This window comes from Panthera uncia, chromosome E1 (genome assembly GCF_023721935.1).
Source record: "Panthera uncia isolate 11264 chromosome E1, Puncia_PCG_1.0, whole genome shotgun sequence".
In the NCBI taxonomy this organism is placed as follows: Eukaryota; Metazoa; Chordata; class Mammalia; order Carnivora; family Felidae; genus Panthera; species Panthera uncia.
The window spans coordinates 6,012,416-6,024,883 of NC_064814.1; the positions used below are offsets into that span (position 1 = coordinate 6,012,416).

Consider the following 12,468-nt stretch of genomic DNA (forward strand, 5'->3'; position numbering starts at 1 on the left):
GCCGGGCTCACCTTCTCCTGCCACGCAGTTTTCCAGGGCTGGGATCCGGGGGTCAGGGCGGCCTGCGTCGCCGCGCTCCGTCAACCCCTCGCCCTCCTCAGAAACTCTACACCCCCTTTAAGCCTCCAAGCCAAATGCGCCTCCATACCGTCCTCCCGTGGGCTGTACAAAAGTTGCGGGGTGGTCTTCTCCAGGCTTTTTCATGCGTCCGTGCCGCGGGGGCGTGGATTCCAGGGTGCGTAAAGCACGAGGCGCCGGGAGAGCCAAAAAGGTGCCCTTACCCCAGGTGGGACTCGAACCCACAATCCCTGGCTTAGGAGGCCAGTGCCTTATCCATTAGGCCACTGGGGCCTGCGGCTCGGGCTTCCGCCATTCCGTCCCCTAGACGCGACCGGCTGGGAGTCAGCGGCGCCCGGGTGCGTGGAGCCTGCCGTCCCAGCCATCGTGTCTCCCTCTGCAGAACGGACGAAAAACTCAGGAATGTCAGGAAAATGTAGTGTAGGGAAGTGAACGAGCACAGAACAGCGTGCATCACAAATACCGGAACCTAAACACGGGATCTTCACCATCACCAGGCAATGCACAACCAGGAGGAACAAATCTGTCCGGTCATAAATATATATCATATATAGCAAGTCATATATAAAGCCAAATAGAATGTCCAGCCTATAATTTTCTTTCTTTAAAACTCTTGTACAAAAAGTAATACAAATAACAAATGAGCTCATTTTTAAACGTTACACACGGTTTAGAATCCACTATTAAAATCCATGAGCTTCTGAAAGATTTGATTCCCCGTCGTGCCGAGTGGAGAACTTGCCTCTCCCGTTTCCACGCGTCCAGGGCACAGGGAATTTGGACACGTTCTTCTTTGGTTTTCTCTCTCCGACATGTGCAAAGTCTGCACAAACTCATCTCCTTCCCCCCTTAACATCAGCAAGAAGGAAGAGTTTGACCCACCTGGCTCCAGTCCCCTGCCTTGAAGGTGCTCTCCTTTTAAACCATGTTTTGTTGTTGTTTTGTTTTGAACCTTATTTGTTTATTTTGGGGGAGAGAGAGAGACAGAGACAGAGAGAATGAGCAGGGAAGGGGCATAGAGCAGGAGAGAGTGAATCCTGAGCAGGTAGGTCTGGGGCCTGGATCCCACCAGCCATGAGATCTTGACCTGATGGGAAGTCTGAAGCTTAACTCACTGAGCCACTCAGGGACCCCCATTCTTGTTCATTCTTTTGTCCTCAGCCTCCTAAAAAATATCTTTACTCCATGCCCTACATGGGGCTTGAACTCATGAACCTGAGACCAAGAGTCACATGCTCTACCCACTGAGCCAGCCAGGCATCCTAGGCCTCAATCTTTAAGTTTATTTATTTATTTTGAGAGAGAGAGAGAGAAAGAAAGCGAGCAAACAGGGAAGGGACAGAGAGAGAGGGAGAGAGAGAATTCCAACTTGGGGCCTGAACCCACTAACCCAGAGATCATGACCTGAGATGAAATTGAGAGTTGCACACCTGCCCCCTCAAGAAAAAAGGTGGGGGGCGCCTGGGTGGCTCAGTCTGTTAACCTTCCAACTTTGGCTCAGGTCATGATCTAACAGTTTTGTGAGTTTGAGCCCTGTGTCAGACTCTGGGCACTGTGCAGAGTCTACTTGGGATTCTCTCTCTCTCTCTCTCTCTCTCTGCTCCTTCCCTGCTCGCACTTTCTCTGTCTCTCTCAAAATAAATAATGAAACAACAACAACAACAAAGGGTTGAACACCCGTTGGACTGAGCCACCCAGGCCCGCCGGAGGTGCTCTTCTTTAAGATGAACCAATTTGTTCCTTGAGGTGCACATGCAGCCAAGTGTACAGATCTTAAGGGTCCCCCTAGCTGGATGAATGCAGAACGCTTCATTCTTGTTCATTCTTGTTCATCCTTTTGTCCTCAGCCTTTTTTTATTTATTCCACGTCTTACATGGGGCTTGAATGCACGAACCTGAGACCAAGAGTCTCATGCTCTACTCACTGAGCCAGCCAGGCGTCCCAATCCTCAGCATTTAAGTTTATTTATTTATTTTGAGTGAGAGAGAGAGCGCAGGGGAGGGGCAGAGAGAGAGGGAGCGAGAGAATTCCAACTCAGGGCTTGAGCCCACTGAGAGATCATGACCTGAGCCGAAATTGAGAGTCGGACGCTTAACCGACTGAGCCAGCCAGGCGCCCCCTCAGGCCCCCTCAGCATTTTTAATTTTTTTTTTTTCCAACGTTTTTTAATTTATTTTTGGGACAGAGAGAGACAGAGCATGAACGGGGGAGGGGCAGAGAGAGAGGGAGACACAGAATCGGAAACAGGCTCCAGGCTCCGAGCCATCAGCCAGAGCCCGACGCGGGGCTCGAACTCACGGACCGCGAGATCGTGACCTGGCTGAAGTCGGACGCTTAACCGACTGCGCCACCCAGGCGCCCCGACGCCCCCTCAGCATTTTTAAAGGATGGGTCCTACTTCTGTGCTCTATTCCCCGTCCCCTACCCAGCCTGCTGTTTCTCTACCTCTTTATCCCCTCCTGTGTGTCCCAAACACTTCTCCAGGTCTTTTCATGTACCCTTAATGTCTTCTGAGGGCCTCAGGGGTCCAGCGCTTTGCTCCAGGGTCAGCCTACAGGGATGCCTCTTCTGGTTTCCCCGCTGCCACCATCTAACCCAGCACGTCCCCATATTCCGCTCTGCTCACCCTCAACTGCTCCTACCCATTCCCAAGACTCTTCTTGTATCCTCTGCCCTGCACACTCTAGCTGCAACCTCACCCCCAGCCCCCGGGCTGGCTGCATTCCCTCTCCCGGGCGTCACTCCGTCACTCCCGGAGGCAGCTCCTCACCGGCAGAACCATCCTCACTCCACCATCCTCCCAAGGCCATCCTCCCTTGTGCCTTCCCCGCCTCGAGGCACATCACACACGTCACTCACCTGCTCCCACCCACCCGGCCCGATTTCGGTCTCCATAATCCTTTCGCGTCTGCTACTTTCTCTCCATCCCTGTTGCCACTGCCCCAGTTCCAGGATGGGTCCCTGACTCCTCCATGGGTCAGTCCGCCAGCCTGCACGCATTTCCCCGCACTCTCCTCGCCCGCTCGCAGTCAGGTTAATCTTCCTCTGACAGCCTCTGCAGAGGAGGAGGCTAAGTGTCCTAGTCTGTCACACCGAAGGCCTTTCTAGACCCGGCTCCCACTGCATGTGGCCAACATGGCTTCCACAGCTCCTCATTGCCTGGGTTTCAGCCAAACTGAACCGTCAATCATGGTTAGCATCCCCCAAGTACATGCTCAGTGCCATTAACCGCTTATTGATTCATTTAAGCCACACAACAATCCTATGAGGTAGGCACGGGTAACATCACCCCTAGTTTATTGATGCGGAAACTGAGGTTCAGAGAGGCTAAGTGGTTTGCCCAAGGCCCCACAGCTGGGGGTGGTGGAAGGCAGGAGCTGACCCTGTATGCACTGGCTTCAGAGCCCATTCCCTGGATACTGTAGTTCACTGTCCCAGCCATAGGCAGGGCTTGGACACCACTGGAGCCTTTAGGTGACAAGGTCTTGCTCGAATGGCCAGCCAGCCCCTCCCCTCCTATCTCAAGCGCCTCAAGTATATCTTCTCTGACCCTCAAGCTAGAACTAGTTACTTCTCTGGTTCCCAGAAACTACTTATTTTATTTATCTGGTTGTTTGGGTGGGGGGTGTGCAGGAAACAATGATCACCAGCTGCCCAGGTAGCAAAAAATTATGCTTCCAAAATCTCTTGATGTTGTAGCTGCCCTACGTGTGCTTTTCACGACAGAAGCCCTTTTTTCCCCAGAACCTGCTTAGATCTTAAGTTATTCACGTTTTAGGTTGTGTTACCGTTAACAGAAATCCAGTTTTCTTCTCCACTTTTATTATCACTTGATCGAATTTAAGTTCTCTGGAGGAAGGACTGTTTTTGTTCATTGCTAGTTTCCTGGGACCTCACCCAGGGCCTTTCACTCAGTATTTGAATTAGCAAACAGACCAATGAATGTTGCACTGCCTTGCATATATGAGCTTCACCCCCAACTAGGCTCTGAGTCTCTTGAGGGGACTCTTGGAAGAGTCATTTATCAATAACTTGTTGTCCCTTTTTTTTAAACATTTTTAAAAAATATTTATTTTTGAGACAGAGACAGAGCGTGAGCAGGGGAGGGGCAGAGACAGAGAGGGAGACACAGAATTCGAAGCAGGCTCCAGGCTCTGAGCGTCAGCACAGAGCCCAACGCGGGGCTCGGACCCACAAACCATGAGATCATGACCTGAGCCGAAGTCAGACGCTCAACCGACTGAGCCACCCAGGTGCCCCTGTTGTCCCTTTTTTACACTTCTGTGAATGATGAGGTCCCTGCTCACATAAAGTTGTATATACCACTACAGCTAATTATCTTGCATTTCGAGCATCACAGGGCAGTATTTGCTGAACAGGTGAACTAGATCAAAATTACAGAGAAAATTCCAAGAAATTCATACACACCAGAGTAATCTGCTTTAGTCATGCCGGCCTGGGTTCTTCCCATACCCATAGGATGGCAAAAACCTATTTTCAGGTCTGACTTACTCTTTTCCTGCCTCTAAAATCCCACAGCATGTGACAGCAACCTAACACATGGCGTTCCTTCCTGCTGAACAACCTCAGCATTTCTTGGTCACCTACATTTCTTAAAACCTAAATTCTAGAGGGGTGCCTGGGTGGCACAGTTGGCGAAGTGTCCGACTTTGGCTCAGGTCATGATCTCATGGTTCATGAGTTTCAGCCCCGAATCCGGCTGTCTGCTGTCAGCACAGAGCCAGTTTTGGATCCTCTGTCCCCCTCTCTCTCTGCCCCTTCCCCCACTCATGCTCTCTTTCCAAAATTAAATACATAAATAAATAAAACCCAGCAGAACCTAATGTTAAAAAAAAATCTAAACTCTCGAACTTGAATTCGAGTCTCCACATTGAGCTTCTGTCTCCTTTCCAGACTTACCTCCCGCAACCCATGGCGCGAATCCACCATTCAGATGGCTCCCTCAGCTTCTCCACCCCAGCCTTTTCTTTGGTTTGTCTTATTCATACGGTTCCCGCCAACTGGCGTGTCCCTCCCGCACCTCTACTAAAATTCTAGTCCCTTTTCAAGGCCCAGCTCAGGTGCCCCCTCCCCTGTCTCAGCCCTCCTAACCCGAGGTGTGTTCCCTGAGCGCAGATACCGCAGCTCGTTCTTATTTCCGCCTGGCTGACCGGTGCTGGTCAACAATCGTGAGGCAGATTTCAACATACAGAAAAGGTCCGAATTCTGTTCTGAAGCATTCTGAATGAGAGGCGAAGCCCACTGCGTTTACTGCACTTTACTACAGCTAATGCATTAAGTGGATAATTAAGGTTTGACAACATGCGATTGCCTATAAAGACCTTTGCAACCAGTGCCTGCCACCCTCCTTCCAAATGAACATTCTCATGGTGGCGCCCACGTTAAAGCCAAGCATTAACAGCCGCAAACAACAAGGGGTCTCCTGATGGTGTTAGAGCTCGCTGCTGCCTGGATGTCCTGAAGAGGGTCTGTGTCAGCTCTGGAGGAGGATTTCAGTCCATATCTACCCTCCTGCCTGTCTTTATGACAGAATGTATCCTCTTTTTTCTCAGCCTTTCCCGATTCATGTTTTCTATCCTGAAAACAAAAAGACCGCAGTTAGGCCCAGATGCCCAATCAATGCTTTTCAAAGCGGAGAGGAGCTGGCAGCTCGGTGGGAAGGAAGCAGCCGGATCAGCAGGGACCAGCCCCGCTCGGGTCAGCGGTTTCTCTCGGTCCCGGAGCCTTCCCACCTTCTGCTGGGAAGTCGCGGACTCCCCCTGCCTCCTGTCTTCTCCGTGCAGTCCCTTGTCCCCACGACTCAGCTGAGAGAAGCTCGGGGGCACTTTCTGGTACCTGATCCTGTGTAGTACAGCATCTTCTTTGGATGGCTCCTTAGCTGGCTGGCTGGCCTCAGCAATCATGTCTCGAATTTTCTGAAGACAATCTGCCAGATTTCGGAACTGATAGCGGCTGCATTCAGAGGTGAGTATCAACTCTCCTGACTTGTTGATCTTATTTTTATGCTGCAGAGAACAAAGGCAACACCAGAGTTCTACAGAGTAAAAGGTTTAAAAACGACTGAGGGATGATGGAAAAAGAAAGGAACCGGTGGTTACCGTGATGGCCATCTTCTGCCGCGCAGGCTCGGCAATCCACTCGGCGGTTGCCAAATGGAACCTGACTTCAGCCTTGGAATTCACTGTAAATAAAGGGACCAGAGCGCATGGGTCACAGAGACTCTCAAGTAGGCTCAGCGCCCAGTGGCTGGTGACAATCCTGAAACGGGGAGGTGAGACACCCAGCCAGGTGTGACCCGTGACACAGGTCCTGTGTCAATTTGGGAATACAAGGTTGGTGATGGAATGAGCCTGCAAAGATAGTAAGGCACTTCTGGACAAAAATTAACTTCTGGGAACTAAATGCTCAGTGCTTCTCTAACAATTTAGTGGGATCTGAAAAGAAGGGGGAGAGGGCATGGGTTCCATGAGAACGAAAGAAACCTGTTCTCAGAGCTGGCTGCCAGCTCACACTGTGATTTCCCTTTGTTTCGGTTCACAAGCCAACCCTAGTCTTAGCAACCCACAGCTGAGAGTCTAAGAATCAGATCACATTCAAAGAATAAAGAGGATTATTATAAACTGGTGGTATTTAAGCTTCTGCTAAAACAATCCCTTTATTCCACATGAATGTAAGCATAGAACTCAAGTGCATCTCCCGGCCAAGTTTCAAAGTGAAAAACAAGGTGCCTTGTACCTTTGTTAACATTCTGGCCCCCAGGACCGCTACTCCGACAGTAAGATATCGTCAATCGATCTATAAAACAGAACACACACCGAAAAAAGATTATCCCCTGGCAAAATGCTCAAACTGTTCATTTATTATCAATACAGTATGACTATCCCTATTACACATCTTTCTTAAAAAAAATTTTTTTTAATGTTTATTTTATTTTTGAGAGAGACAAAGACAGAGCGTGAGCAAAGGAGGGGCAGAAAGAGAGGGACACACAGAATCCGAAGCAGGCTCCGAGCTGTCAGCACAGAGCCTGATGTGGGGCTCGAACCCATAAACTGTGAGATTATGACCTGAGCCAAAGTCAGATGCTTAACCGACTAAGCCACCCAGGTGCCCCACACATCTTTCAATGACTTTTATATAACAAACATAACGTTCAAAGCAGTAAAGGCAGAGATTATTTACAGATCTCAAAGCTAAAATCAAGTGCCTTTCCAAGGTCACACACACAGCAAAGGAGGTAAAGTTATGACCTGGGTTGTCTGCTTCTGGTTCAGTACATTTCCCCAGATCCGGCTGCTCTAGCTTCTTGCTGTTTATTTGTTTTAAAGCAAAGACTCTGTCAAAAGCTCAAACTGAGGGACAAACTTAGTTTAATGTTGTATTTTGAAACGTGGTGGATGTGGAATCCCAATAGACCGTAAGCTCCAAGGGGGCAGACATTGTGTATTCCTGGTGCCCAGGGCCCGGTTAGTCAGTGTTTAAAAACATCCCCACTGGATGAAACGATTCTAAGTTTATTTATTTATTCTGAGAGAGAGAGAGAGAGAGAGAGAGAAAGCACAAGTTGGGGATGGGCAGAGAGAGAGGGAGAGAATCCCAAGCAGGCTCTGCACAGTCAGCACAGAGCCCGATGCGGGGCTCGAGCCCACTAGCCATGAGATCGTGACCTGAGCCGAAGTCGAATGCTTAACTGACTGAGCCACCCAGGTGCCCTTGGATGAAAGCATTCTAGAATCGGAGCTGGGAGTCTTGCTTCTAACACGGGCACAGCCACTGGCCGACTGTGATCTTGGCAAAGTCCCTCTGCTTCTCTGAGCCTCAGATTTGCTATAAAATGTAAAATGGGCTTTCTTCCTTCTATTTTTATGGTTCGTGAAAAGCAGACTCACGGTGTCTGAGGAAAGTAGGGAAGCGTGGTAGGGGGAAAATTTCAGAAGGCTGGATGGTGAGCCATAAGAAGACCGGGTGGCAAAGACCTGGAACCGTGGTGGTGGACAGCGGGCCTTGGTGGGCAGCGGTGGCCCGTCTCGGGACTGCTTCCAAGAGACCTTCTTCCTTTTGAAAAGTCAAATCAGTTCACTTTTCTGCAGAGGTAAGGACTGCGCGGTACTGTCGGGGGAAGGTTCTACCACGGTGTGGGCAACCTTGCCTGTATCTGCATAGGCCGCCGAGGCAGGGTTTGCACTGTGGCCGAGTCCGTCTTCTAGGAAGGCCTGTGAGGCCCCCAAACTCAAGAGCACCCAAGGCAGGGGAGGAGCTGAGACATGGAGGGCTCCCACTCGCCTCCCTGTCTCCCTGGAGGCTGTCATGAGACTGTCTCTTTGCCCCCGGTTCTGATGAGATAGGCTTTTGCCACCTCCGGCCACATGCGCGCCTCAAGGCACAGCTGCCGGTGACCAAAATGCCACCTGCTGCGGGGCACCGGCTCCTAAGCCATGGGGAGGCCACTCCCTTGTGCTGCAGTTGATCAGGCTCTTTGTCTCCGTGTCACCTTGAACAAGGGCCTTGGGGAGCTGGCACACGTGGCGACTCCTTGCACGGTCTGTGGACGCCGCAAACTGCTGGACCCTAAAAGGGGATTGCAGCTTCACAGGCTATGTCCGTCAGGCCTCACCTTGTGTTTGGTGGTACACAAGTCTAAAGTTGTGCAAACAGTTCACAGGGAGAAGTCCCCACTTGGGTTCCCCAGCCACCAAATCCTTTCTTCTCCACTCCCCCAGCCAGTCCTCGAATCCAATTTCTTGTACATCATTTCAGGTCTATGTATATGCATAGAAATGTATGTTTCAGACATACAAACGTAAGACACAAATGGTAGCTTACTGTATGTATTCTTCTGCAGCTTAACTTTTTCCGGAGAACCATCAGCTCATCTACTGGAAAGACTGTTCCTTGTCACGAGGACATCAAGAGCTCTGATTCGTCTCGCACACTGCCCAGCACTCCACAGTGGCTGGGCCATCATTTCTGTGCTATTCTAAAGTGCTTAAAGGGCTCTGCTTTTGCACACCCGGAGACAGTTTCTTTACTTTTGTTAGGCTGGAGAGATCTGGAAGGATTGTGTGAGGGTGGGAGGAAATGACTGATTTTTTTTTTTTAATGTTTATTTATTCTTGAGAGAGAGAGAGAGAGAGAGAGAGAGAGCGCATGAATGGGGGAAGGGCAGAGAGAAAGGGAAACACAGAATCTGAAGCAGGCTGCAGGCTCCAGGCTCCGAGCTGTCAGCACACAGCCCAAACCAGGGCTCGAACTCACAAACAGAGAGATCATGACCTGAGCAGAAGTCGGACGTTTAACCAACTGAGCCACCCAGGCGCCCCCTGACTGATTTTGTATAAAGCAAAATTACTTACCTAGAGGAATGTCATTATTGGCTTGCTTTGCATCATCCTGTAATGTAATGTACACAGTGTTAAATAAATATCACCAGCTCTGTGACTCTTGAACTCGTCCAGGGCAATCAAAGAAAAGATATAAAGCCACAATGCAAGCGCAATACAGCCATTTTCAGGTCCCCAGCGAAATCACATCAGGATGACAGAAAAAGGCTCCTCGGACTCCAGAGGGCATCATGGGAGGCCTGGTTCCTTGGAGGGAGGGCAGGCTCCACAGTACACATGTCTCAGGGAGACTCCAAAAGGAATCCCCTCTACTAACCTAGAGCAACAAACCTGGTGGGCCACCTTGTTTCTCCCTAGGCCACAGGAGGCTCACATGGGGAGCCAGCTGCCTTGAGGGTCTATGTCAGAGACTACTCGTTCCAGGATTTCTCACCTCCGTCTCTCTCCCGTGTTGTTCTCGGTAGTGATGTCTTTGAACCTGAGTCCCAGGCCCACAGGCCCAGTGCAGACACTACCCACTCTGAGGTTCTTCTGGCTACCAACACTCATGGTGTCCTCATCTGTCCCCACCACTGGCTGCCTTCATCCCTTTTCATCTTAGAATTATTGGGGAGTGAAATCCTCATCCCCCTGCACTCCCTGCAGCACTGAGGAGGCCAGGCTCCACCCCCCTCGAGGGCTGCTCTCCCTCTTCCTCCAGCTTCCTTCTTATCTCCCTAATGACTTTCCCACTCTTCATTTGCTCTTTGCAATTTTTTTTCATGTTTATTTATTTATTTATTTTGAGAGAAAGAGACAGAGCACGAGCAGGGGAGGGGAGGGGAGAGGAGGGGTAGAAGAAGAAGGAGGGAGAGAATCCCAAGCACACGCTGTGTGGTCAGTACCGAGCCCGATGTGGGGCTCGAACCCATGAACTGTGAGATCATGATCAGAGCCGAAATCAAGAGTGGGACGCTTAGCCGACTGAGCCACCCAGGTGCCCCTGCTCTTTGCAACACTGATATGCCCCTGGAATCCTTTCTCTTCTCTCTCTTACTCCTTCCCTAGAACATTTCATGCATCTATGAGGATGAAAATATTATGGGTGTTCATGACTCCCAACTGTCTGGCTCAAACTCAAAATCTTCTTCAATTCCAGACCCATAGAGGCAATTTCTATTTGAGGTCTCCTCATGGCTGCCTCAAACCTCAAACCTCCTCACAGAGGACTCCCTTTACTAACAATCTGAAATATTTCCCCAGTACTCTGGTCTTTTCATCACCTATGTTTTCCCCATTTCTTTACTGTGTGCTCCTTCTACTAGAACATAACCTTCATGAAGCGGGGACCCTATCAGTTTTATCTGTGTCTGCAACGTTTGAAACAGTGTCTGACACATTAGGTATACAGTATGCTTTTTGTTGAACGAAAGAACAAATGACTTTCTCATCTCGATTAATGGCAACTCAATTCTTCCACCCCGGACTTCAATTCCTCTCTTATTCTCACTTCTTATAGAAAACACATTAGCAAGGGGCTCCTGGGTGGCTCAGCTGGTTAAGTGGCCAACTCTGGCTCAGGTCATGATCTCACGTTTCGAGAGTTCGAGTACCCCATCAGGCTCTGCGCTGACAGTGCAGAGCCTGCTTGGGATTCTCTCTCCAACCTCCCCCCCGACCCCCGTCTCTCCCCCACTCATGCTTTCTCTCTCAAAATAAATAAACTTAAAAAAAATTACATTCTACAAAAAAAAAAAAAAAAAAGAAAACACACTAGCAAATCTTATAGGTTTTCTCTTCAGAACGTAACTAGAACCTGAACCTGACCCATTCTTAAGAGTCTTTTGCTTCCTCTCTGCTTATCATCATCTCTTGACTGTGTAACCGCAGTCTTTTAAGTGGCCTTCCTGTTCTTGCCATTCTGCGGTCTACTCTCTGTAAGTCCCTATAAGAGTGATCTTTGTCGTTGCTGCTGGCATTTTAAGATTTTATCTTTAGGTAATCTCGACAGCCAACATGGGGCTTGAATTCACAACTCCAAATCACGCATTCCACTGACTGACCAAGGCAGGCGCCCTGAGAGTGATCCTGGTAAAACTAAGTTGGATCATCCCGTTCCTCTGCCTCAACCACCCCAACAGGTCCCATCACACTCAGAATAAAGCTAAAGACCTGTTAACCCTGTAAACGGGCCTCCCTCCACCCCATCCCTCTCCTCTTTGGATTCATCTGCTTTGACTTCCCTGCTCAGCCACTGGCCTGCTTGCCGTCCCTTGAACAAGTCTCACTGCCTTGCTGCATCCGAGTCCTTACGCAAAAGTCATCTTCCCAGAGGTCTTCTTAGACCATCCTACTTAAAACTGCAACCCGACCGCTACCTTAGCACTCCTTCCTTCCAGGCTTATTTTCTCCAAAAGAACTTACGACCATCGCACACACTCTGTAGTTCTGATTTTATTTATTGCTTGCTACCCTCCACTGGAAGATAAGCTCCAACAAGCATTCAGATGATCTTCCCCCACCCCCACCTCTCTATCTCCATGCCTCCATGGTGCACACACCACGCTTTCAATTGAAGTTTGTTGAATGAGTGAGCGAATAAATGAATGTTTTCTTTTCAGTCCTGTACGTAGAAATTCAGTAGAACTGACTGGGTCCTATCTCTCCTGCCCTGGTGCCTGATAAAGAGCCCGAACATAGCAGGCTGGCAACAAATGCATCCTGAAGAAACGAAGCCCTGTTTCCTGTTTTCTTCAGGCGCGCTGGGGTTCTTAGGAGCTACGGACATTTGGGCCTGGAGGCCGGGGATCAAACTCGGAAAAGCCGGTGGTCCTGCAAGAAACACGCTCAACGTGCTCTCGAGACGCCCGCACACCCCAAGCCCTCCCGGCGCCAGGACCCAATCTGCCGCCCCAGCCCCACTCGCTCCGGCAACCAGCTCCCTCCCGCGGCCCCCGCCACGTCCTACCAGCAGCAGCCCCTCCTATTGCTCCAGCCTGGCCAATGGAGCCCCGGCTTCCTAACGTCACTGCAGAGGAGGGGAAACGC

At 50.0% G+C, this 12,468-nt stretch overlaps 1 protein-coding gene and 2 non-coding genes across 4 annotated transcripts in view; all 3 read right to left on the reverse strand.

The window, feature by feature from the left end:
• The window catches only part of NUP85 (nucleoporin 85), a 196,281-nt gene that overhangs the window by 183,445 nt on the left and 368 nt on the right, over positions 1–12,468 (reverse strand). Inside the window, exons 2-6 of one of the 2 annotated variants that reach the window (XM_049635753.1) lie at positions 9,454–9,490; positions 6,836–6,895; positions 6,199–6,281; positions 5,936–6,105; positions 5,571–5,677 (exon numbers count right to left, since the gene is read on the reverse strand). In XM_049635753.1, coding sequence (XP_049491710.1) covers positions 5,593–5,677; positions 5,936–6,105; positions 6,199–6,281; positions 6,836–6,895; positions 9,454–9,490 — 435 coding nt within the window. In that variant the 3' untranslated portion in view covers positions 5,571–5,592. Of the gene's footprint in view, positions 1–5,570; positions 5,678–5,935; positions 6,106–6,198; positions 6,282–6,835; positions 6,896–9,453; positions 9,491–12,468 lie in introns of those variants that run through there. The other variant, XM_049635748.1, reaches the window with a different exon arrangement.
• TRNAR-CCU (transfer RNA arginine (anticodon CCU)) lies at positions 279–351 on the reverse strand. The gene has a single exon. It is a non-coding gene; the product is annotated as a tRNA-Arg (tRNA).
• On the reverse strand, positions 3,703–3,816 carry LOC125927743 (U11 spliceosomal RNA). The gene has a single exon (XR_007459430.1). It is a non-coding gene; the product is annotated as a U11 spliceosomal RNA (small nuclear RNA).